The 25,089-nt window shown below is 39.2% G+C and overlaps 1 protein-coding gene across 1 annotated transcript; it reads left to right on the plus strand.

Moving 5' to 3' along the window:
• The first annotated feature begins 7,853 nt into the window (after positions 1 to 7,853).
• LOC117820258 (lactase-phlorizin hydrolase-like) lies at positions 7,854 to 21,213 on the plus strand. Its single transcript, XM_034693982.1, has 15 exons — positions 7,854 to 8,466; positions 10,559 to 10,623; positions 10,715 to 10,798; positions 12,026 to 12,571; positions 12,666 to 13,314; positions 13,537 to 15,090; positions 15,173 to 15,441; positions 18,056 to 18,346; positions 18,499 to 18,697; positions 18,849 to 19,039; positions 19,272 to 19,378; positions 19,516 to 19,647; positions 19,789 to 20,012; positions 20,174 to 20,410; positions 20,647 to 21,213. Exons 1-15 carry the CDS (start codon positions 7,854 to 7,856, stop codon positions 20,889 to 20,891), a joined length of 5,406 nt encoding a protein of 1,801 aa, XP_034549873.1. The 3' UTR covers positions 20,892 to 21,213.
• The last annotated feature ends 3,876 nt before the right edge of the window (positions 21,214 to 25,089 follow it).

Genomic DNA, 25,089 nt, shown 5'->3' on the forward strand with positions numbered 1-25,089 from the left:
ATAAAGATCATTTTAACCAGTATAACAAAAAGTGGATCTAAATCTGACTACCAACCCCAGCTTTAAGTGTTAACAACACTTGATACAAAAGATCCCTAGCCAATTTCTGCACTGTTTTCCCTCCTTCATCATCTTCTCTCTGTATGTGACTGGCCAGATGTTAACCATGAATCTAAGAGTTATATTAAAACATCCTCTATGTTGTTTACTGATGCTATCCAAAATTAAAGTTTTTGCCACACTGTCAACAGGAAGAGGTGGAATCATTAACTTTGCATTTTTGCCTGGCTCCTTTCTGCGGGTTGATTTGATATGACATGTGTGATCTGGCTGTCCCTCGCGTTGCTCTTGCAATCCAGATGTAATTACCCTCGTTATGTGGTTTTGGCCAATCAGAATCAAGTATGTACACAGCCAGTGATTAGCAAGCAGACTGGTTATAACTTAAGGAAATTACATTTTAAAGGATTACTGATGCTTTTACACTTGTTTCTTTTTTAAAGTGGGGAGTAGAGAGCGGGGGAAGACATGCAGCAAATGGTAAAGGCCGGGAGTTGAATCCGCAGGGGTGCATGCTTAAAAACCATAGGTCAATGGCACTCGTACACTTTTTTCTGAGGGGATCAAAAGTGTGCCTACAAAATATGATGCCATATTGGCCAAATATAGCTGGGATGTTTACTTGAAAGTACAAATGACAACTTTATTTTGACTCCACAGAAAAAAAGAGGAACCTTTTGTGGAGAAATAAATGTTTTAAAACAAAGATGGTAGCTTTGACTAATTTTGTGTGTTGACCAACAGACCAGCATTGCTGCTAACATTTTGAAAAACTATTGATATTTGTCTCCTTTTTAGCTGCATTTTTTGAGCAAAACTGAAACAGTGTAATTCAGATAACATTTTTAAATCCTACTCTCTCCATCTGCTTTTCTTGAAACATTTGTCTAGATATTGGATGCAAAACAAAACAAGTCACTCGATGCATGAACTTAAAGTAAGATCTAAGGTTGTACTACAGATAGGTCATGACTTTCCCTGTTAAACATTTACTGCCATATCAGTGTCATGTGATAACACTTTCCATATAACCCCCCATCATCACTGTGCTATAAAAGTTTATGATATCGCAAATAACAACAGATTATCCTTGATGCCCTGTGATCTCACATGTGTTCAGCCAACTCATAGGATTGTAATTGATTTTCAATGTGAGTTAATTTAAGGAGATTAAGATAACAGAGCAAAAGCAGTCCTTCACTCCTACAATGAGTGACAATAAGAGAGTTGTAATGTCCTGTACCTTGTAGGAAATTACCAAGAAGCTGGTATTGATCCCAGGAACAACCATCAACAGTTATCTTGAATATCAAGATAGGCAGATTTCCACTGGATATCTACAACGAAACAGACATGTGACAGCAGTGTGACAAAAACACAAGATGTATAATGACCATAAAGGAAGAGACATGTACTGCACCTGTAAGCTGTGCAGCTCCTTTGCAAACTTTGCTGCAGAGGCACAGTTGTATTGAAAGTGTAGAGACAAGAAATCCATCTGAACAGAAAATGAGATACAGCACAGTGTGTGGTCACATCCATGTCTCCCAATAAAAACAAAATGTCATTACATGAACTGATTTATTTTGATGGTGAGATATGGTAAGAGATTAATTTATGCAAAACTACTAACAACTTCTTGTGAAGAGCTGTATAACTGAGTTTGGTCATTTCATGTATCCACATCATCATAATTGATGAAGTGAGGTCGGCTCAATCATTACCTTGCTTTGAATTACTCCTCAAAACTTACTTTCATAGAAAGGCATTTTTAGAGTTAATTTGCTGATTGTCTGTTTTAATTTTATGGTTTGTTTAGATTTTCACTTAAAATTTTTTTTTTTTTATTGAATCCAGTTTTACTGTTTTATTGGCTCAACTGATTTACTCACTGGAATTTCAGCGCAACCTGACTGTATTTTTCCAGCACTTTAAACAGTTCAGGCCATACACCTAATGTTTTTCCATACTTCTAATGCTATTTTAATCTGCCTGTTAGTTGTACCCGTGGTGTAAAGCACTTTGTAACTGTGTTTTAAAAGGTGCTATATAAAACAAATGTATTGTTATTATTATTTTATGTGAAAATCAAATGCAATCACTGCCCCGTCATCATTCTTTAAAAAAATAAAGAAACACCATGATAACATGAAGAGAAAAATGTACATCCTGTTTACAAAAAACAGTTGGTTTGAACTCAAGCCTGGAGTGAACTATTAAAAGCCATACACTGTATAAAACATGGAGGTAGATCAATGTATGCAGCTTACTGTAGTTGACCCCTTGATCTGGGATACAGTTGAAACATCAGTTCCTCTCAACCCAAGTGACAAGCGTCTTCCTGTAAAAACAAAAGCATTAAAGGGATAGTTCAGTTTTTTTCCCTGTGGGGTTATATGAGGTCCTTGTCAGTAGTGGGTTTATTTTCCACTGGGGACGCCAGTCAGCTTTGAACCTTTGTTGAGAAACCAGCAGAGAACTGAAACAGAATCTGGGCTAGCAACTGCTGCAGATGAGGTCAAGTCAACAAATGAATTTAGTTAAGATTAAGAGAGTCTGACCAAAATGCTAACGTTGCTGTTAAGACATTTTGCAGTGCTTTACGCTGCTGTTATAATGCCTTATTGTTATCACACTGCTCGTGGGAGCAACACGTCCACTGTGCAAAGATAATGGACTTTCTGATGGCAAAGTGAAGCTCTGAAAAACTGCTAAATATAACAAACACTCACACCAATATTAGTGTTTGGATCAGAGTTTTATAAAACTGTCAAATGTATGTGGTAGAGCTGATCCTGTCTGCAGCAGTCTTTAGGCTAGCTTCTAGCTTCTTGTTTTCTACTCATTTCAAAATGGCCACTCAAAAAAAATACCCAAACTAGCACTTTAAAGGTACAATGTGTAATATTTAGTGGCATTAAGGACAACAGACCTTTGTAGAAATGGAATAAAATATTCATAATTACGTTTCTAGAAACCGTCCCTTTCTGTACAGACTACCAGCTTGTTTCTACAGCATGTTTCTACAGTAGCACAGACAAACTAAATGCCATATGGGTTTTCGTATTTAATGAGTGAGCACCAGTTGGAAGATTCAGAAGAAGAAGAGAGTGTTTTTTGTCCACAAAGTAATTTATATCAGGAGACGTTCTTGTAAAAATAATTGTCAAAAACAGGATCAAACTAATCATGAAACACAGGAGCGTCTTGTCCTGGAAGGCCCCCTCGCCCCACTGACAGGAGGGGTGAGCAGGGGAGCGTTTCAATGTAGAATCTGACCGATACATAATGCTAAATATTCCCATTTCTACACCGTACCTTTAAGTTACTTTAAACAACATGTAACTTGAGGAACATTTGCATACAAACATATTGACTTCTAACCTGCTGAGGACTATGTGACAGACTTCAGGTTGATTATCACAGCATGATTTAATTTCACGAGTTGGTTCACACAAACTAAAAAACAAACAAACTATAATTCATGTTTATGTTGAAATAACTTTTTTTTAAAGAATTGACAAGTCTCGATGTACATGCTGGGCAGAGAAATCTAAGGTTTAATTATTTTATTGATCTCTCCTAGATTATTTATTGTTGAGATGAGGTGAGATAATCTTATCTGTGCCATAAACCATAGGGTGAAGGATAATTTTGTTATACTGTCGGATATTATGCAATTATTATGCAATTATTATGCAATTATTTTCCCCTGGACTCACTCAGAAGACAAAGCCCTATCCAATACAAAACAGACATGATCAAATATTAAATTAATAAAGGTTAAAACAAATCTTCTGACCCATTCTTCTATAAAAACATGATATCAAATATCCTGAAAACGAAAAAGAAGCCAGTCTCGAATATCTTCGATTCTCTCCTTCTTTTCAACTCCAGTGTAGCTTACCTTCTCCAGGGAACATTTGATGGTAGAGCTGGTGAAGGTTTTTGTTAAGTTGGAAAGTATTATGCAGAGGACTTGATGCACCTTCCTGCTGTCCATCAACATCCACATCACTCAGAGTCACCCACGAGTGTGCCAGAGCTCCAAACTCTCTGAAGGAAAACTCTGCATACCGCTGAAACAGCTCCACCAGCTGCTGGCTCTCCCAGCCTCCATACCTGGATCTCAGAACGTCTGGCACTGTGGATCCATGAAGGATGACCAGAGGCTCCAGTCCCACATCCAAAAGCTGTTTCAGCAGAGTCTGGTAACAGGTGAGCACAGACTGCTGCGGCTGGCTGGACTGGCCTGTAGGCAGGAGCTGGGTCCATGACAGCAGCACTTTGAAGTGGGTCACTCCTCGGCTCTGGAGGTACTCAAAGTACTCTTTAGAGCCTGGAGGGATGGAAGAGCTGCAGTCAAAGTCATCTCTCCCAGCTCTGTCTGAATTTCTCAGAGGGCCTCCGACAAGCATGAAGTCCTCATGGTCATTAAACCCTGTGCTCCTGCACTCCAACAGACAGAAAACATTCAGTAATGCTAACCACCACAGGAACTCCATTGTGGCTTGAAAAGGATGGACTGATATTATCAACTGATTGTCGATCTCTTAAGAGCAACTCTGTTTGCCCCTCACTCCATCATTACATAATTAAGATGATTATCATATCCAAGCAGTGTAAGCTCAAGTGTTTTATTGCTCTTAAGACTCTGGACTCATACAAGTCAAGTGACAACCTCATCCTTCTCCTGGTCACATTTAAACACTATGAAATATGTGGATATGACATGATATTAAACATGTAGTATATTATTTAATTATAATATAGGGCCAAGTTTGAAGCTACAGTAGAGCAGCTGTCCAATGAAACAACCAACAAGTGTAAGAAACACAGAATAACTAATATGTGACAGTTATCACAGCATCAATCATAAACTATTATCAAGACTCAGCCCTGGGTTATTGCACTCAATCCCTTGAGCAGCAAAAACATGACAGAAATAACCTTAGATAGAGAAATAAGCTATCAGCATCTCAAAGGGTAATTACAATCAGTGATATAACAAATTGAAGCAATTAGGAATGTTGTTCCCCTTGTTAATGCTTACACATCACCTATAGTCTTACTTTACTAACTTATAAAACTGTTTTAATTTGGTAAAGTTATACAATGAGTTTTCATTCACAAACTGAATATATGGTTTTCAAGAGTGATTGAACTAAATTAAGTAACTCTATTAAACAAAGTTTCAGAAGCAGGACATAAACCTTAACCATGCCTCTTCTAGTACTCTTATAAACTCAAACCTACCCCTCTCCTCCCTGTTTGTTCTCACATTCTGCACCCCTCCCTCATCCTTTGTCAAGTCAAATTGCAACTTGTCGATGTGGTCTTGCTGTTGAAAAGAAATCAGATGTGTTGAGCAGAGATAGCTGTAAAGATTGTACGCCTCACCACATACAAAGATCCTCCAGGATTCTGTTTTCCAGGGGTGTGTCCAAACCTTTTTGGCTGGGGTGGCCCAGGCAGGGGTGGCCAGGTTTTGTTTTTGCTGTGAGTATGCATTCAAAAAATAATTATGAACTAAATGACCCATTCATTTTTGTCTTTGGTTTTGCTAGTACATGTTTCTGTAGTGTTTCAAAGAATGTTGACATTAAACACAGACTTTTTCCAAGATTGTAATATTAATATCCATTTTGCATCTGCATGGTGAAAAAAAATCGGTAACACTTTATATTAACTACACACTTTTAAGCATTAATTAAGCATTAGTTAATACTTAACGCATCATCTGTAAAGCACTGTTCATACATTAATACTCATTTATATATCATGTACAAATGAATATGACTCTCTATAATGTGTTAACTAACTCTGTGTTCATACTTTGTAAATGATGGATTCACCAATTACAAATGAGCTATTATGGTCATTATAAACCAGTTATAAACACATTTACAGGTTATGATTCTAACATTTAGTGAGGGTTAGTGAACACCTTATTAAATAGAAAATTATGATTAATTAAGGTAGTCACTAAGGACTTATAAGCTGCTTGTTCATGGTTTGTGAGCTGATCTAAAGTGAGGACTTGCTTTACAAAGCATTCATTAATGAGATTTAAGACCAGCAGCACCTTAAAACACAGAATCCAAGTTATTGTTCAGTTTTGCAGCTGCATTTTAACTTGTGTTTACAAATGGTTTTATACAGCCAGCGTTTAAATGTTACTGTGTCTTTTTATATATTTGATATGTCATATTTTATTTGAGTTTTTCCACTGTGAGCACTTTAAGTTTGAGAGATTTTCTTTTTCAGTTGCAGAGTATTTTAAGTTCATATGAAGAGTTATTTTGATAAACACGGTTTTATACAGAGGTTGTTTCCTTTTAATGAATACAAGTTTAAGTCCATGTGTTGCGTCTGTTTCCTTATTCTGTTGAATCAATATCTGTGACTTCTGTGTTTTAAGGTGCTGCTGGTCTTAAATCTCATTAATGAATTCTTTGTAAAGCATAAAAAGTCCTCACTTTAGATCAGCTCACAAAACCATGAACAAGCAGCTTATAAGTCCTTTGTGACTACCTTGATTAATCATAATTTGCTATGTAATAAGGTGTTCACTAACCCTTACTAAATGTTAGAATCATAACCTGTAAATGTGTTTATAACTGGTTTATAATGACCATAATAGCTCATTTGTAATTTGTGAATCCATCATTTATAAAGTATGAACAAAGAGTTAGTTAACACATTACAGAGAGTCATATTCATGAATAATAAAACATTTATAACTGTGTTTGTACATGATATATAAATGAGTATTAATGTATGAACAATGCTTTACAGATGAGTATTAATACAGAAGTATTAACTAATGCTTAACTAATGCTTAACTAATGCTTAAAAGTGTGTAGTTAATATAAAGTGTTACCAAAAATTCTTCACAACATAACATGTTGTTTTTGAGGATAAATATACAAACACATTATATTCATAGTATAATGTATTTTCCAGGTTGAAAGGCAGTATCCAAACAGTATATTGACTAAATGCAGTTTCATCAAAATTCTTACAATATCCCCTGAAATGTATTATAAAAGTTTATTCCCAGAATCTCAATTTCTAATCTCTGTATTGTTGTAGCTGACAAAACTGCCTTGCTAGCTGGAAGTCTTGGCCTACACGTGTCTCCCTGTTACATCCAGAGCATCATCCACTCGTGAGCTGTTGTGTGTTGTAAAAACTAAAACAACTTTATTTTGATGTTCCATCAGTGTCACAAATCCAAACATGTAGCAGATGATGCAGGATTCCATGATAATAAACACAATTCTAACAGACACGGTAAAAACATGCGACTCCAAACCAGTCTAGATTCCACTGACTCCTCCCACTGTCTGTGCCACACACAATCTTATATTAAAGAGACAGTGTCTCCTCATCAGCAAAATAACTAAAATGGTATGTTAAACAACTAAATCCAATTATAATTCTTACATGCTTTACCACAATAATTTCTTAACTATACTAATGCTAAATACATCTATAAACAGCCATTAATAACCTGAAACACTACTTTGCCCCATACAATTGTTATTAAACAATACACTTTGTGTATACAATATCTTTAGCTCTGGTTTGACCCCTGTATTTTATCAGGAGCATTCAAGGTTGTGACAAGTCTTCAGAAAACATCATAAAGTATCACAGCAGAGGTAACCTTTTGTACAGTTATGACTATTATGAAACCTATGCTGTACTGAGAGTTCAGGCTTGTAAACAGTGGGACTATAAAAGGTCAGCCACCTCATGGCTAATTCAGTTCCCCACACTCAGACACCATGATGTTACTGGGGAAGCTTCTCTCCCTGTGTTTGTTCACTGTGTTTGGGTGCATGTGCCAGGACTATGATGATCAACGGGAGGCCGTGTTTCTTGCAGGTCCCATAACCAGTGAGCAGGTGGAAGCTCTGAGTGGACAACCCTCTGACTGGGCATTATCGGACACATTTGACTGCAGCCATACACTACCTTCAGAATCTAAAGAGTACTTTGAGTACCTCCAGAGCAGAGGGGTGACCCACTTCAAAGTGCCACTGTCATGGACCCAGCTCCTACCTACAGGCCAGTCCAGCCAGCCGCAGCAGTCTGTGCTCACCTGTTACCAGACTCTGCTGAAACAGCTTCTGGAAGTGGGACTGGAGCCTCTGGTCATCCTTCATGGATCCACAGTGCCAGACATTCTGAGATCCAGGTATGGAGGCTGGGAGAGCCAGCAGCTGGTTGAGATGTTTCAGCAGTATGCAGAGTTTGTGTTTGTGCAGTTCGGAGGGCTGGTTGAGTCTTGGGTGACACTGAGCAGCATGGATGAGCTGAAGGAGTCTGATCTGCAAAGTGCTCTTGATGCTCACATCAATGTTTATCAGCGCTACCACCAACTGTTTCCTCAGAGAGGTAGGTGTTTGATGTTTTACTAAGTTATGTCAAGATATTAGATGATTACATAAGGAAGCTGCAGACATATGAATTCATGTAATTATTATTAAGTGAGACACTCAAGTCAATGTTTGCATACTCGTAAAAAAAAATATATTTTATATGCCTCAATGAGGCTTTATCCACCAAACACAGGCTACCAACTAAAGACACAAACAAATTGACACTTGGTATTCATTGAAAGATGATTTTATTGAATAAGGAACCATATACTTAGATAAAAAACAGCTCAACAACAATAATGATAATTACAACAACATTAATAATAATAATAATAATAATAATAATAATAATAATAATAATAATAATAATAATAACAATCACAATAATAATAATAATGTTTTTTGCTGGTATTCTACAAAGATGAAGAAAATCCCTTCAGCACAGGTCCTCTTCCTGTAACCTTTCTCAATCATCCAGTACTGCAACTATGCCAAAGTTCATACCGTGTGGTCTCTTTGTGTCACTTGTCTTCAATTTGGTCTTTATGTGGATTGATGTGATATGATGTGTGCAATCTGGTTTTCTCTGACATTGCTGTTGCTTTTCAGAATCAGCAAGCCTTACTCTAGTGACCAATCAGAATCAAATATTAATAAATTACCCTGCTTGATTAGTGAAAGTGTGGTAATTCGACTTTTTCAAACATTAAACATTGTTTTCCTTTGGAATTTCCAAATTATCATACAAGGTTTTATTTTTAAGTCTGCATTATATGATAAACATGATAAAGTTTATCATACATAAAAACTGTGTCTGTTCACATTATGTTAACTTGACCAATTAAATCTCCAAACCTCATATATGGTTGCAACGTGATATAGATTCCTTGCACAACATTGAATCCTCAGGAAATATCCTTGATTTTAACTCTGAAAATCTTCAGATTTTTAACAAAATTAACAGTAATTATGAATAATATTTTATTTATTGTGGTTCAAAAATATCAATCAATCAACCAATCAATCAACCAATCAATCAATCAACCAATCAATCAATCAATCAATCAATCAACCAATCAATCAACCAATCAATCAATCAATCAACCAATCAATCAATCAATCAACCAATCAATCAATCAATCCATCCATCCATCCATCCATCCATCCATCCATCCATCCATCCATCCATCCATCCATCAATCAAGCTTTATTTAGTTAGAACCTTTCATACAAAGCAAATTCAACCCAAAGTGCTTTACACCAATTGAAAACAAAAAAAAAGCAGAAATAAAATAATGGCAAGACATATTAAAATACAAAAAATGATTTTAAAATAGAGACCAAAGCACACCGACAACAATACAATATGTGTAATTAAAATAGGTTAAAGCGTCAAATGAATATTAAGAATATAAAAAGTTAAAATAAATAAATTCAAAAGGGTAAGGATAAGAGTTGAATATAAAATTAAATGAATGAATGAATAAATAAATAAATAAAAATAAAATATGATAAACAGTTAAAATTAATAAAATAATGCAACATTTAAATCAATATAATTGTAAAAAGTTAGTATTAAAATTGTCAAACCTTAGAGAAAAGCCAGACTGAATAAATACGTTTTTAGTTTACCTTTAAAATTGTCATTATCTCTGTCAGCTCCCCTCAGATCCTCCGGCAGGGTGTTCCATAGTTTGAAAATATGATAATTTTCTTGCTTAACTTGACCATACGTTCAAAAAATCTTAAAACATTGTGTGGGTTCAGCAGGATTACAGAGATTTTCCTTTTTTTGACATTAGTTGCTTTTATGATTTTAAAATAAAGTCTCCATTACTGGGGGGTAGGAGGTGGTGGCTCATCCTTTAATTTTGGTAATGTTTTATTGATCTCCTGTTCTGACTGATCATCTGTTGCAGTTTAAATATTTGTTGCTTTATTAGTTGAGCAGAAGAAAATGCACTGTAATGGTGTCCCTATCTTTTCATCTCATTGCACTAAAGGTTCTGATAAGAGACCAGAGAAAAGCAGGGGAAAGGACTATGTGGTATCTTTATGGCAAAGAAAGGTGTAATCTAATGACTTACTGTTCATGCCATGTGTTTCAGTTGGAGGAGTATCAGTTGGAGTGAAGGCCAACAAAGCACCAATCATCTGTGACACTCCACTGCTGGTAAGATACACATATTGTTTGGGAATACACAGAGGCCTGTGAATAACATGGAATCCACATCCACCTACACTCACATGTTTCTGTGTTCCAGCAATATTCAGATTTCATCTCCATTAAGATTCAATATGACTGCAACTCTGGAAGAGAGCTGGCTGATGAACTGCAAAATGTTTTGGTACGTAGAGATGCATTAAATCATAGTTAACAGCCCTCAGCTAAAGATATGAAACGAATAATAAAAAAAAAAACGAGACTAAACAACACCTTGAATTTCTGTTTTAGGTACTTGTATTGAACAATAAAATAAATGAATGTCATCTTTTCTTGTAGGCAAAGTGCCAAAGAAAACCCATCCTCTTCTATGAGGTGATCATCAGGGACTGTCCTCCTTATCAGTTCCTGTCAAATACAAACATTTTAGAAGGTAATGTGAGAAGGGTAAACTGAAATGCTGCTGCTTGTTAATATTGAATTATAAGGAATTGTTGGTATGTTTAAAGTTGATGACCAACCTTCAATTTAACTGCCTGTCAAAAGTACAACTAACATGGATTAGTGATCACATTCAGAATCCGATTGTCAAATACTTGCTAATAATACCTGACATGGAAAGCAATTGATAAGGATTCAAGGAATATAGTGTGGTAATAATGGATACATTATATTATAAATGATGTTCATGATACTTTTACAGTTCTGGCCAATGGACCCCAAAATGTTTTTGGACTCGACATGGCAGATATGCTACGACCAGATGATGCATTCCCAAAGAGGTACAACTGCAAATACAGACACTGAAAGATCTCGGTTCAAATAAACAGAGAAAAAAATTTAATCCACTTGAAATTATTGGTTGAGAATAAAGACACTGGAAACAGGCTATGAATTTAGACACCAAATATTTCCTAAATGAGGATTAGCATAAAATAACAACCACAACAACAATAACAACAATAACAACAACTATAATAATAGGTTTGTGTAAATGTATATTTCAAAGGGAGGGTGTTTCAAACTTTCTTTTTTCTTCATTTTAAACAGAGTTTTCTGTCAAGGGTAGGACAAAATAATTTTATGATCCCACAGTGTGAAAACAGAATCGGATTCAGATTAACCTTTTATATTGAACTGTAGTTCATCCCAAATTTTTTCAACAATCCTATCATTTTAAAAATAAATAATTGTTGAATTCTAAATCAAGTGTTCCAACTCACCGTTATATTCACTCTCTGGTTTCTTTTCTTTCAGTCATGTGCGCCAAAGTGACGATAACAGAATCACAAACACTCCTCAAACATCATCATGTTACATGAACTACTGCAAAATGTGGAGCAATTTTGCCACTATGTCCTCATCAGAGCGAGATACCTTCCTCAATGAATCTTTTCCTGATGACTTCCAGTGGGCTACCTCCAGTGAGTCCTTCAAGGTTGAGGGTGGTTGGATGGAAGATGGAAAGGGGGAGACCATCTGGGACCGTTTTGGTCATGAAAATAAGGTTTTTGATAATCAGACAGCTGATCTAGCCTGTGACAGTTACAATAAGGTGGATTATGATGTTTATCTCCTGCGGGGTCTTCATGTGAACACCTTCCAGTTTTCTATCTCCTGGGCCCGAATTTTCCCTTCAGGCCACAGGAGCAGCCAATCAGAGAAAGGCGCTCTCCACTATGACAAGCTGATAAATGCTCTGCTTGAGTCTGGCATCCAACCTGTTGTCACACTCTTCCACTGGGATCTGCCCCAGGAACTCCAGGGCTACGGTGGGTGGACCAATGCATCCATAGTTGAAGCCTTTAAGGACTACGCAGACTTCTGCTTCTCCAGGTTTGGAGGCAGGGTAAAGACCTGGAACACTTTCAGCAGCCCTTGGGTGGTGAGCCATGCTGGGTATGGTACTGGTGAGCATCCTCCTGGAGTGAAAGACTATGTGGTTTCCTCCTATCAGGTAAGAGCAATTGTCTTACCATTGTGTACACATACATACTGTTGTATATTTATTTGTAGACATTTAAACAAAAGCCTGGACTTTGGCTCCACAGGTCACACACAATATCCTCAAGTCCCATGCCGAGGCCTGGCATGTCTACAATGACAAACACAGGAAGACACAAGGAGGGAAAGTAGGCATCGCACTGAACTCTGACTGGGCTGAACCCATGGCCCCTTCCAGACCTGAAGATGTAGCAGCTGCAGATCGCTACCTGCAGTTCATGCTGGGCTGGTTTGCACATCCCATATTTGTGAACGGAGATTATCCTGAAACACTCAAGACTCAGATTGAGCAGAAAATAGATGAGTGCCCTCTTTCTGTGCCTGCAAAACTTCCAGTTTTCACAGCTGAAGAGAGCAAGAGGATACATGGAACAGCTGACTTTTTTGGGTTAAACCACTACACGTCCCGGTTGGTCAACAACAGTGCTGGGGGCTGTAACCCTGGTCCTCATGGGGTGGGTGACTTCCAGGCACATGTTGACCCATTATGGTCTTCAACAGCGTCTGATTGGATCTATTCTGCACCTTGGGGGCTTCGAAGGCTCTTGAACTACATCTCAGTGGAGTATTTGAATGTCACCAAATTGCCTATCCACATAACTGGGAATGGTATGCCAACTGAGTACAGTGGGGACACTATCAATGACACCCATAGAGTAGAGTACATGAAGAGTTACATCAATGAGGCCTTGAAAGGTAGGCAACAAACAGTAGCTTCTCATTCCAATACAGATGTGATTTAACATGCTTGTAATCGTGGATTGAATTAGAAAATGTATACTTTGCCATCTTTGGCATGTGTTTTGCTATAATGGCTTTTACCTTGAAAATACCTGCATATTAATTACTTCTAGGTTTGAGAATTTATCACACATGAGCAATTAGGTGAAATAGCTGACTGTCCTTTTCTGTCTACAGCTACACATATAGATGGAGTAAACGTACAGCGGTTCACTGTCCAGTCACTCATGGATGGCTTTGAAGGTCCACATGGCTACAGTGAACGTTTTGGTTTGCATCATGTTGACTTTGACCTTGCTGACAGACCCAGGACTCCAAGACAATCTGCCTACTTTTATGCTAAAGTCATTGAGCACAATGGATTTGCTTCCAAAAAGCAGTTAGTTAATACACCAAAAATGACAAAGATAGAATCAAAAAAATTGTCCCCATTACCCCCATCCACCGTCCCATCCCAAGCCATGACTGTTTGGAACAAATTCTCAAGCCAAACCACATTACAAAGACAACTCTATCACTACGGCACTTTCCCTGAAGGTTTCAGCTGGGGAGTATCATCCTCAGCTTACCAGATTGAAGGGGGTTGGAATGCTGATGGGAAAGGGCCAAGCGTCTGGGATACATTCACCCAAAAGCCTGGCAATACTCCTGCTAATGCTAACGGAGATGTGGCCTGCGACAGCTACAACAGACTAGATGAAGACCTCTACATGCTACGAGCTCTCAGGGTGAAGTCCTACAGATTCTCCATGTCTTGGTCCAGGATCTTTCCTGATGGTCGTCGTAGCTCCTTGAACCAGAAAGGTGTTGACTACTACAACAGACTCATTGATGGCCTCTTAGCATTTAACATCACTCCCATGGTGACACTCTATCACTGGGACCTTCCACAAGCTTTGCAAACCCTTGGTGGTTGGGACAATGTAGACATGATTGACATTTTCAATGACTTTTGTGACTTTTGTTTTGCCAGCTTTGGTGACAGAGTGAAACTCTGGATGACCTTTAACCAGCCTCACACAATAGCATGGTTAGGATACGGGCTTGGAACGATCCCACCCAATGTTAAGAAACCAGGAACTGCTCCCTATAAAGTTGCACACAACCTTATCAAAGCACACGCCAAGGCCTACCACACATATGATGATAAGTACCGCAAGTCCCAAGGCGGTCTCGTATCCATCGCTCTCAATGCTGACTGGGTCGAACCTGAAGATGTTAATGTTCCCAGGGAAGTGGTCGCTGCTGATCGTGCTCTGCAGTTCCAACTGGGCTGGTTTGCACACCCCATCTTCAAGAACGGTGACTATCCTGATGCAATGAAGTGGCAGGTTGGAAACAAAAGTGAACTCCAAGGTCTCTCAGAGACAAGACTCCCCTCTTTCACTGAAGAGGAAAAGAGCTTCATCAAGGGAACTGCTGACATGTTCTGTGTTAATCACTACACTACGAAGATTGCAAGTCATGCGACACTGAGGCTGTCCCCTCAGTCTTATGAATACGACCTGGACTTGACGGTAGCAGAGGAAGGTGATTCACCCACTACTGCAATAAGTGAACAGAGAGCTGTAGCATGGGGCCTGAGAAGACTCCTAAACTGGATTAAGGAAGAGTATGGAGACCCAGAGATTTACGTTACAGAGAATGGAGTAGCTACAGACAGCAAGACAACAGTTGACGACACAGACCGAGTATTTTACTACAAAACCTATGCTGATGAGGCTTTAAAGGGTGAGTGTTTACATCAGTTGCTGAAGCTTACTAAACTTTTTCATTCCTGATGAAGCTTACTATGTTAATATATTTTCCACAGCCCATAATCTTGATGGTGTGAAGGTGAGGGGATACATAGCAACCTCTCTCATGGATTCCTTTGAGTGGCTCAATGGATACAAGGTTGGATTTGGATTGCACCATGTTGACTTCACAAGCCCAAACCGGCAAAGGACACCCAAACGTTCTGCTCATTATTATTACCATGTTATAAAAGACAATGGCTTCCCGTTACCAGACGATGAGAAGATACTTTATGGGGAATTCCCCAATGCTTTCAACTGGAGTACTGCCAGTGCCTCTTATCAGGTAATTTACAACATTTAAGCCTCATCTACACTCTGTGTGGGTAGAGTCGGTCGTCTATCAATCGGGATGTTGTCAATTTGAACCCAGCATGCTGAAGTGTCCTTGGGCAAGAACATGCATGAATTAGATTAGGTTAAAATAATGGTCCCTTAATATAAAGCAGCCTCTACCATCAGTGAGGGAATGATGTGTGAATGTGACGAGACGTGTAAATGCACTTTGAGTGGTCAGAAAGACTAGAAAAGCACTATATTAAGTACAAGTCCATTTACCTTTAAAGCTGGGGTTGGTAGTCAGATTTAGATCCACTTTTCGTTATACTGGTTAAAATGATCTTTATGTCCCGATGGTAATCAATACATAATGTGTTCTTAAAAAAGAAAAGAGGGAATGAGGTAAAAGAGGTAAAAAAAAAAGCTGCTATCTACAGCCGGAGTAAACCTGGGAAAACACCAACCAATCCCTGCCATCAGGAGCCAAATGATGAAACCAATCAAATCCTGTCCTGACGTTCTGCCCGCCTCCTGCAAAGCATACATTTCATGTTTGTTTGTGTTTTTAACTTTCACTATGAGAATGTTTTGGTGTTTTCTTACCGCTGAGTGAGACATGAGTTGACGTAGTGCAAAACACAAACCATGTGCTTTGAATCAGTCACCATCATATGGTCGTGAATCAGCGGCGCTCGTGCATGTGAGCGGGGGCGTTGTTTTGGAGGAGCTCCGAAGGGAGGGGGGGAGGGGTTAGACGGAGTCCTGAGGAAATGCTACATTCAAATTCATGCTAGTTTTCTGTGACTACCAACCCTAGCTTTAACCATTTACCCCTGAAAACACCCTGACATTATCCTGCATATGAGAACAATATTATCTGACTAAACAGACTTTACTATGCCAACCCTTCATACCAAGTCCACACGATGTCGGAATGAATGAGCTCCTGTGTGAACCCAGCAGGTAATTGTCAGGACCTTTAAGAGGGAACAAGAGGGCTTGTTGATACATTTTCATGTTCAAAGAGTTTTCTGCTTTACTTTCTTCCTTACTCTCTTCAGTTGCATTCACTTGTTTTGCACATTACACCCAGGCACCCACCCCCCACTTTAAATGCAAGGAGCACTGACAGTTCTGAGAACATGCCACACACATAAGACAAGCCAATCTCTTGCTTTGTGAAACATTTGAAAGGGGAAGTCTGGAAAATGTAAGGACATGAAACTGACTTAAAGGGATATTTCAGTTTTTTTGAAGTGGGATCATATGACTTACAGTACACTATTGCTCCTGTTAGCCACAATGCGTGCTGGTGAGCTCTTCCCCTTTAATGAGAAAATTCCCAGAGGACCGGCCGGCAAGCTAGGCTACAATTCTTTACGGACAGGGACGCCTTTTTCGCGTAATTTCCCTAATGTTGAGAAAATATGTTCCAGGCTCTCATCACGATGCAAATGCATGCACCAGTAGAAAAAATTGGAGCTATTCAGTTTGCCGTCAGAAACCCTCTTTGGTTTGGCACAATTTTCGGACGCACCTCGCAGACCGGTGTTCTTCCGCTGCATGAGCACTGATACATGCCGATCAGCTGTTTGGATCAACAAGCACGTAGCAGGATCAAGTAGCGGTATTGGTCTTTAGAGTGAATTAAACTCACTTTTCTGCTAATTTAAAAGATGGTACATACCTGTCTTTATCCCGGCTGTTCAAACAAGCAAACCTCCTGTAAGACAGGGAACTCTGGATGATGAGTGATGCAGACTGGAGCCGTATGTGAGCCGCTGGTATCCTCTGATTCAGAAAGGTCCTGAAGTATTGTTGTCACTAAGTCCCTCTCCTGACAGCAGAAGCTCTCTGGGTTGGTTGGCATGGGCTCACAATTTACACACCGGCACCACCAGGTAACGTGAGATCTCTCCTGCTCACTCGTTAGCACAGAACTTTCTCCCCTCTCTTCTTCGGTACGTTGGGTCTGCATCTGGAGTTCTTCCTTTGTAAACTCTGGTTCATAGAGATATCCTCTTGTGTCCACAGTAAACAGCATGTCATCGTCGCTGTCAGAACCACTCATTTCTGCAGTTTGTAGTTTTTGTTTCTAAAAGTGTCTGCTATAAATGGTACGTGCTTGTTGATCCAAACAGCTGATCGGCGTGTATCCGTGCTCATGCAGCGGAAGAACACCAGCCTGCGAGGTGTGTATGAAAATAGTGCCAAAATAAAGAGGGTTTCTGGTTTCTGAGTGCCTGGACCATATTTTCTCAACTTTAGCGAAATTACACAAAATAGGCGTCGCCTTCGGCTGAGAAAATAGCCTAGCTTGCCGGCCGGTCCTCTGGGAATTTTCTCATTAAAGGGGAAGAGCTCACCGGCACGCATTGTGGCTAACAGGAGCAATAGTGTACTGTAACTCATACGACCCCACTTCAAAAAAACTGAAGTGTCACTTTAAGCTTGTCCACTAGTCATCTGTTACTCCTCCACAATGGCAGAATGTCCTTTGGAAAAGATGGCATGGTGAAGTGTCAGCTATTTAAAGAGTCTACCAATTACACAGAGGGAGTTATCATAAAGTCAGAGTTAACAATGGCTTGTTCAGTAATATAACTTTCCTCTCACTTCAGATTGAAGGCAGCTGGAGGACCGATGGAAAAGGACTGAGTATCTGGGACAAGTTTGCCCACACTCCATTGAGAGTGTCCAACAGTGACAACGGTGATATTGCTTGTGATAGTTACAATAAGATCGACAAGGATATTGCGGTGCTGAAGAAACTGAAGGTGACCCACTATCGCTTATCTGTATCCTGGCCAAGAGTGCTTCCTGATGGCACCAACAACTACATCAATGAAGCAGGACTGAACTACTATAAGCGGCTATTGGATGCTTTGAAGGAAGCTAATATTGTGCCTCAGGTTGGTAGTGAAGCTGTTTATGACCCAATGTTACATTGTGTTTTAAAAAGTTGGTTTCTTGTGATAGTATCCAAATCAGTGACAGCCTGTGCAAGCATTTGATCCTGAAGGGAAAGCAATCAAATAAACATTTCCTTTTCACTGTTTCTCAGATTACCTTGTACCACTGGGATCTCCCACTGGCTCTGCAGAGAGTTGGCGGCTGGGAGAATGAAACCATCGTCCAGAGATTCAGAGATTATGCAGAAGTTTTATTCAGCCGATTGGGAAGCAGAGTGAAGTTCTGGATAACGTTAAATGAGCCCTACATTGTGGCCAACCTTGGCTATGGATATGGTACCTTTGCTCCAGGTGATCAAACGTATTTATTTCTTATTACTTACTGATGTGCAAACACGCTCTACAACAGTACACCACAACTTCTAAACGTCCCTCTGTATCTGAAATCTTGAAATGTATGATGATGATGACAGTAATGGTCATCACTCCTTTATTTCTCCAGGTATTATAGGTAAGCAGTATATTGCAGCTCACAACCTGATCAAGGCCCACGCTGAAGCCTGGCACATCTACAACGACAAGTACCGGGCAACACAGGGTGGCATGATCTCCATCACCATCAACTCTGATTGGACGGAGCCAAGGAATCCATATAAGCAGGAGGATGTGGATGCAGCCAACCGCTACCTGCAGGTACAAATATGTGTTGACTCCTGAAAAGAGTCTTTTATTTAATCTTTTTTTCTTTTTTGATCATTCTAACAGAGCAGGTGGATGGGGCATTATGCAACAAGACAGCTCAGATAGTAAATTAAAACTTGAAATAAGCACCTGAAGTGGAACCTGAAATATTTTTTTATGTAGGATCCTCTGGTATGCATGATGGTACCCTGAATATCTGTATAATCTATCACTCTTTTTGCAGTTTTTCCTTGGCTGGTTTGCACATCCAATCTTCAAAGGAGATTACCCTGATTTAATGAAAACAATCGTTCGTGAAAGAAGCCTTGCTGCTGGTCTACCTGCATCACGGTAAATGAAAATAGATTTAAACCATCACCAGCACAGAAATGAACATGAACTTTAAGGAACAGGTGGATATTCAAGTACTTAGGGTTTATAGTGAAAGCCTTTAAAGGATTTTAAAAAGACTTTGCATTCTTTAACAGGCTTCCTGAGTTCACTCCTGCAGAAATCCAGAGGATCAAAGGGACCCATGATTACTTTGGTTTGAACCATTACACCACAGTTCTGTCATACCCGGTTGATTTAGGAAATCAGCAGGATTATGAAGGTGACAGGTGAGTGGGATTTAAGGAAGTGAAACCAAGTTCATAAGAGTGCTTCTGCACTGAGCAGAAGATCTGGGACACAAGGAATTAAAGCGACAGATGAATGCCTCACTTTGTTGCTTTCTGTTTAATTTGCATTCCATGATTAAGGGGTACTGGAGTCACCCATGACCGAACCTGGATTGGATCTGGCTCCTTCTGGCTTAAGATCACCCCGTTTGGATTTAGGAAACTCCTCAAGTTTATCAAGGATGAGTATGGAAACCCTCCTGTGTATGTGACAGAGAACGGGATCTCAGAGCGAGGAGAGGTCACCTTGAACGACCCCCACAGAAAGTATTACTATGAAAACTACATTAACCAGGCTCTGAAAGGTACTACATAGATTGTTTGTATTTGATTAATTGCAAATTCAATGTTGTATCTTACTTGCATGTAACATAACTTTCATAAAGGGTCTAAATTCAGTACCAAATACTTGTCTTATTGAACTAGGTTTTGAAGTTACGTAAAGGTTTTATTGCTGGTCTTTCAGCCCAGGTTCTGGATGGAGTTGACCTGAAAGGGTACACTGCCTGGTCATTAATGGACAACTTTGAGTGGGCAGCTGGCTACTCGGAGCGGTTTGGGCTTTTCTTTGTGAACCGCTCTGACCCAAACCTTCCACGCATCCCTAAAAACTCAGCATCTCGCTACGCCTCCATCATCAACTGCAACGGTTTCCCAGACCCTGCCCTCGGGCCCCATGAGTGTCTGAACCCTGAGCCTGAAGGTAAAGTAATGCCTGGTCTTACTATTGAAAATCAATGTGTTGATTGTGAGATTTAGGAGGGAATATCTCCCATTATGGGGCATGGACTGAAACTCAGAATATCATCCAGATTATACACAATCATACACAAAAACAAAGAATAACAGAGTCTTGAGGTTTGGGCTTGTATTTAAAATATGAGGTTAAGATGAATAAATAACTGATTTTGTCTTGTGTATGTTCCTCTCTTTAAACAGCTACAGACGCCCCAACGACACAGACGACACAAACTACACCTACTACACCCACTACTACTCATAATCCCGTGGACTTCCTGGGTCTGAAGCTTGCATCAGATGAGGCTGAAGTTGCACTGAATGTCCTCTTTGCATTCCTCTTTGTGAGTGTGCTTGGCGTCATCTGCGTTGTATATGGGCTCATGAAAACAAGAAGGAAGTTAAAGAAAGCTGTGGTGGAATCTGGGAGGATGGAGAAACTCTAAGGATAATTTTGAACAGAGGTAAAATCTCAATAATCTGTTTGGTGTTTGGCAGCTGTTCTGGGTGTATTTGACATTTACATGAGAGTTTTTATCAGACTATGGTAACAATTTCAGAACAAATGAGAAAAACTGTCTCAGTTAACAATCTTAATTCAGTTTTAGGAAAGGTTTAACTGAATATCTAATTCCTTTGTAAGACTCTTGATGCATTTTTTCTTAATTGCATGATTTTAAGATTACATGGATGTCAATAAACTCAAATCATAACATTTTAAATAAGCTGTATTCTAATAATTGTTAAATAAATGACATTTTTCTGCTGTCACTGTCAATGGATGACCTCTGGGTGGCGCCAGTGAATCATTTTCTACATATAAAGTAGATGTGATGCTGCAGTTGATACACGGCACAGAAGATTTCAGCTATAAAACCTTAAACTGGACTTAAAGCTAACCTTCATAGAACGAAAATAAATGAAGGAGAATAGAAGCAGGATATAATTTCACTTTGGGAAAAATGGTTGCTTGGATTTTATCTCCCGAAACATTTTGCTTTTTATTTTTATATAAGAAACTATCATCAGATCCTAAAAAGGACTATTTAATTCAGAGGGCTCATTAAGTACTGCCATTTTAACCTATTTTATGCTGATGCAATATTTAGATAATTTCCCAATGACACTTTTCATTGATTAGTTGGTATATTTTATTGGAATTATCAGGCTTAAAGGGAGCGGTTCTTTTTTTTTAAAGTGTGGTTGTATTAGATACTTGTCAATAGTGAGTGTATTACCATGGGGATCAGGGTCAGCTCAGCCCCTTTGATAAGAAGCCGGCGTAGAACCAGGGCAGAAGCTGGGCTATCAACCCTCTGCAGACGGGGTCATCAGTTAATTTTGTAAAAGTCCAACCCTAAAGATAATGTTGATATAAGTGCATGCTCTATTCAGACATTTTCCTGCACTTTACTTTGCCGTAAGAAAGCATCTTGATTTTGCATTATTCTTGGACACAACACATTCTTTTACTACTAGAAGTACTAGAAACTGATCTATCCCTTTAAACTGATGACCAGTCAGTAGCCTCACTGAGGTCAAATTGGGCTTGAACACCTAGCTTGAGTGCACCTCTACAGAGTTCCAAAACTCAACTCAACTAAACTCAACTTTATTTATACAGCACCTTTCATACATATAAACATGCAGCCAACAAGTGCTTCACAAAATAACAGAGATAGAAAACAACAGCAATGGTAAAAATGATAAAAGGCATGGTTATAAATAAAATACTTAAAAATAAAATAAATCAACACAGTAAAATTAATAAAATAAGTAAGAGTGGAAAGAAAAGTTAGAAATAAGGTAGTGTTGACAAGATCAGATGAATACAAGAAAAAAACAGATAAACAGATAATTAAATAAGATAAATAAATGTTAAAGAGATGAACAAAATAATAATGCAGTCCAGGGCCAAAAATAGATTACTCCAAATGAAAAGCTAGATGAAAAAGGTAAGTCTTAAGTTTACTTTTAAAAACATCCAGAGAGCTCACTGTTCTGATGTCCACAGGCAGAGAGTTCCACAGTTTAGGGGCGTAAAATCAGAAAGCTGTGTGAGACACACGAGGAACATTTAAAAAGGAAGCATTCAAGGACCTCAGTGATCAGGTTGGAACATAAAATGACAGGAGATCAGTGATGTATGGAGGAGCAAGGCTGTTAAGAGCTTTAAAAACAAGTAAAAGGACTTTAAAATCAATTCTAACAGAAACAGGGAGCCAGTGCAGAGTTTTTAAAAGAGGGGTAATGTGATCTGTCCAAAAAGGGTGAAAGGTACCCTAAGTTTTCACACTTCTATCCTCGTGGGAATTTGAATCATACCTTCTCAGGAATAACCTCTCATCTGTATACTTTTGGTTTTGTTCCACTAATGACCTCTGGAAACCATCACAGCCTGGAAGAGGCGTTCTGACATGCCCCTGCATGTTTCTGCCCCTCAATAACACCATCCACACAAACAGCTCTCCCTGACAAGAAGCTCACAGGGCAAATAAGCATCTTCTCTGCACTCCTGCTAGGATACCCGTCTGGTCTCCAGGGTGACCCGTCCTCTCAACAGGATGTACACATTAGCGCACAGCGGGTGTCTGTTCTGTATGCTCTCTCCCCTGCATGCTGCTCAACAGCTCCGATCAACAAGGGGTCTGTTCAATATCTGAAACCCCAGAGCCTGTCACGATGGGGTATGAGTCAGACTGGAAGAAAAACCTGCTTGCTCATAGTTTCATGAAATGTTTTGAGGTCAGCTTGATTAGCTTGCATAAAAGTTTGATGACTTGCACGTGTATGAGCATCTGCCAGATTGTGCATAATGACTGAGGAGCTGTACAGTATACTTGTTATTTGAGACAATTGCACACAGTTTGTGCAGTAAATAAAATATGACAGAATACATGCAGAGTCTTAGCTTTGACTTGGTAATTCAATCATCCTAGTACACCATCAGCCACAGCAGCAACATGCAATTTGCATGTGCAAGTATTCTGTGTCTGCACATTACATCTTTAAAATGTACACTAAAATATGACAATCTCTCTCTCACCCATCCAAACGGATGCAGATAGTCATCCAACCAAAGTGATGTACGCTTGTAATAGCACCATGTGGAGCAGCTCCATTATTGACAGGAGAGAGAGTTTCTGTCTTTACATGTATTCTGGATCATGCATGTGTTTTTAAATTAACATTTTTCAGCCTGTTTATCCTAATGGAAATGATTTGCTCTACTGCAGTGCATTTGGCCTTGTTGGCCACCATAGAAAAAACTCTGAGATATTTGTTGTGATTTTGCACTGTGTATTTTGACAATAGACTGTATGAAATATGGACGTAGTATCCCTGACGTCACCCATCTGTTCTGAAGCGCTGTTTTGAGGCCAATCGTCATCGGCAGCCATATTGCTTCTGTCGGGCGATTGTGAGGTAAAGAGGTGGAGTTTGAGCCTCCTAGCCAACAGCTACAGTGACTCGGTAGACTCCTTATCTCAATATCTTTGAAATTGCCACATTAGAAAAAATTTCACCCCCCATTCAGTGTGTGCCGATCAGGAAATGAGCTATCCAGAATACACTCGTCTTTTGAACCAGACTGTAAACATGTTTATTTCTGCTGTAAAGATCGTCTCTTTGAATTGGTGTGTATGTGGTTTCTGGTACTTCTGGAGCCAGCCTCAAACTGATCCTCGATGAACTGCAGTTTTTAACACTTCCACATTGGACTCATATTTTCAGACCGGAGGTTGCCGCTTGATTTTGGGGACCCACATTAATTTACATTTAATTTCAAAAAGTAATTTCAAACTGGAGAGAGAACTTTGCCAAAGCAAACAAGCTTTATAAACAGGATCATACGTGTGTGGATGTATTGATGCAGCAGCTAATTTGTTAAGAGATAAGATAAGATAAGATATTACTTTATTGATCCCCCGGGGGGGAAATTCAGTTGTTACAGCAACCCAGACATAAGTACAGTCAAGAAGAAGTTTCAATAAGTAAAAATAAAATAAAATAAAATAAAATAAATTAAAATAAGTAAAAATAGATCACAGTTACAAAAGTGCCTACATACTTCAAACATCACTTTAAAGCAGCATAAGAGTGCAAAAGTGCAAGAGTGCACTATCACTCCCTTTTACATAAGTGTGTTAGAATGAAAATATGGACTAGGAGTATGGATTTGGATGAACTTACAACAAAATCATATCAACCTTTGTTCACTACTAGCTTCTCATTGATACCAAAACTCAACTAAGTGAGATCCTCCCTTTTATTTCCGTAGACGTCACATGATCTCTTCGGCCCTCGAGACACTTGTTCCTCATCCGAGTCCATGACAACCGCATACGCTCAGACAAACAAACATAAGCATTTATTCCACACACCTGCTGCTCAGCAAAACCTCTCCATGCCGTGTGTGGCATTGGCATAAAGATGAGCCCCGATGTTCTGCTGTTGCTTTAATCAAATGCTTGCTGGGTGGAAGTCTCCCCTTAGTGTCATGCAGGCAGACTGATGGTGATTGCAAACTGCTGCATGCCATCTTTGCTCCCTGGTAGGCCCTCTGCTTTTATGAGCACAAGACGGAACAGTTGCTCATGTTGAGAGTTTTCAGTTTGAAGGAAGCAGACAGAACTTTGCCCT

Source organism: Notolabrus celidotus, chromosome 10 (assembly GCF_009762535.1).
Source record: "Notolabrus celidotus isolate fNotCel1 chromosome 10, fNotCel1.pri, whole genome shotgun sequence".
Taxonomy (NCBI): domain Eukaryota; kingdom Metazoa; phylum Chordata; class Actinopteri; order Labriformes; family Labridae; genus Notolabrus; species Notolabrus celidotus.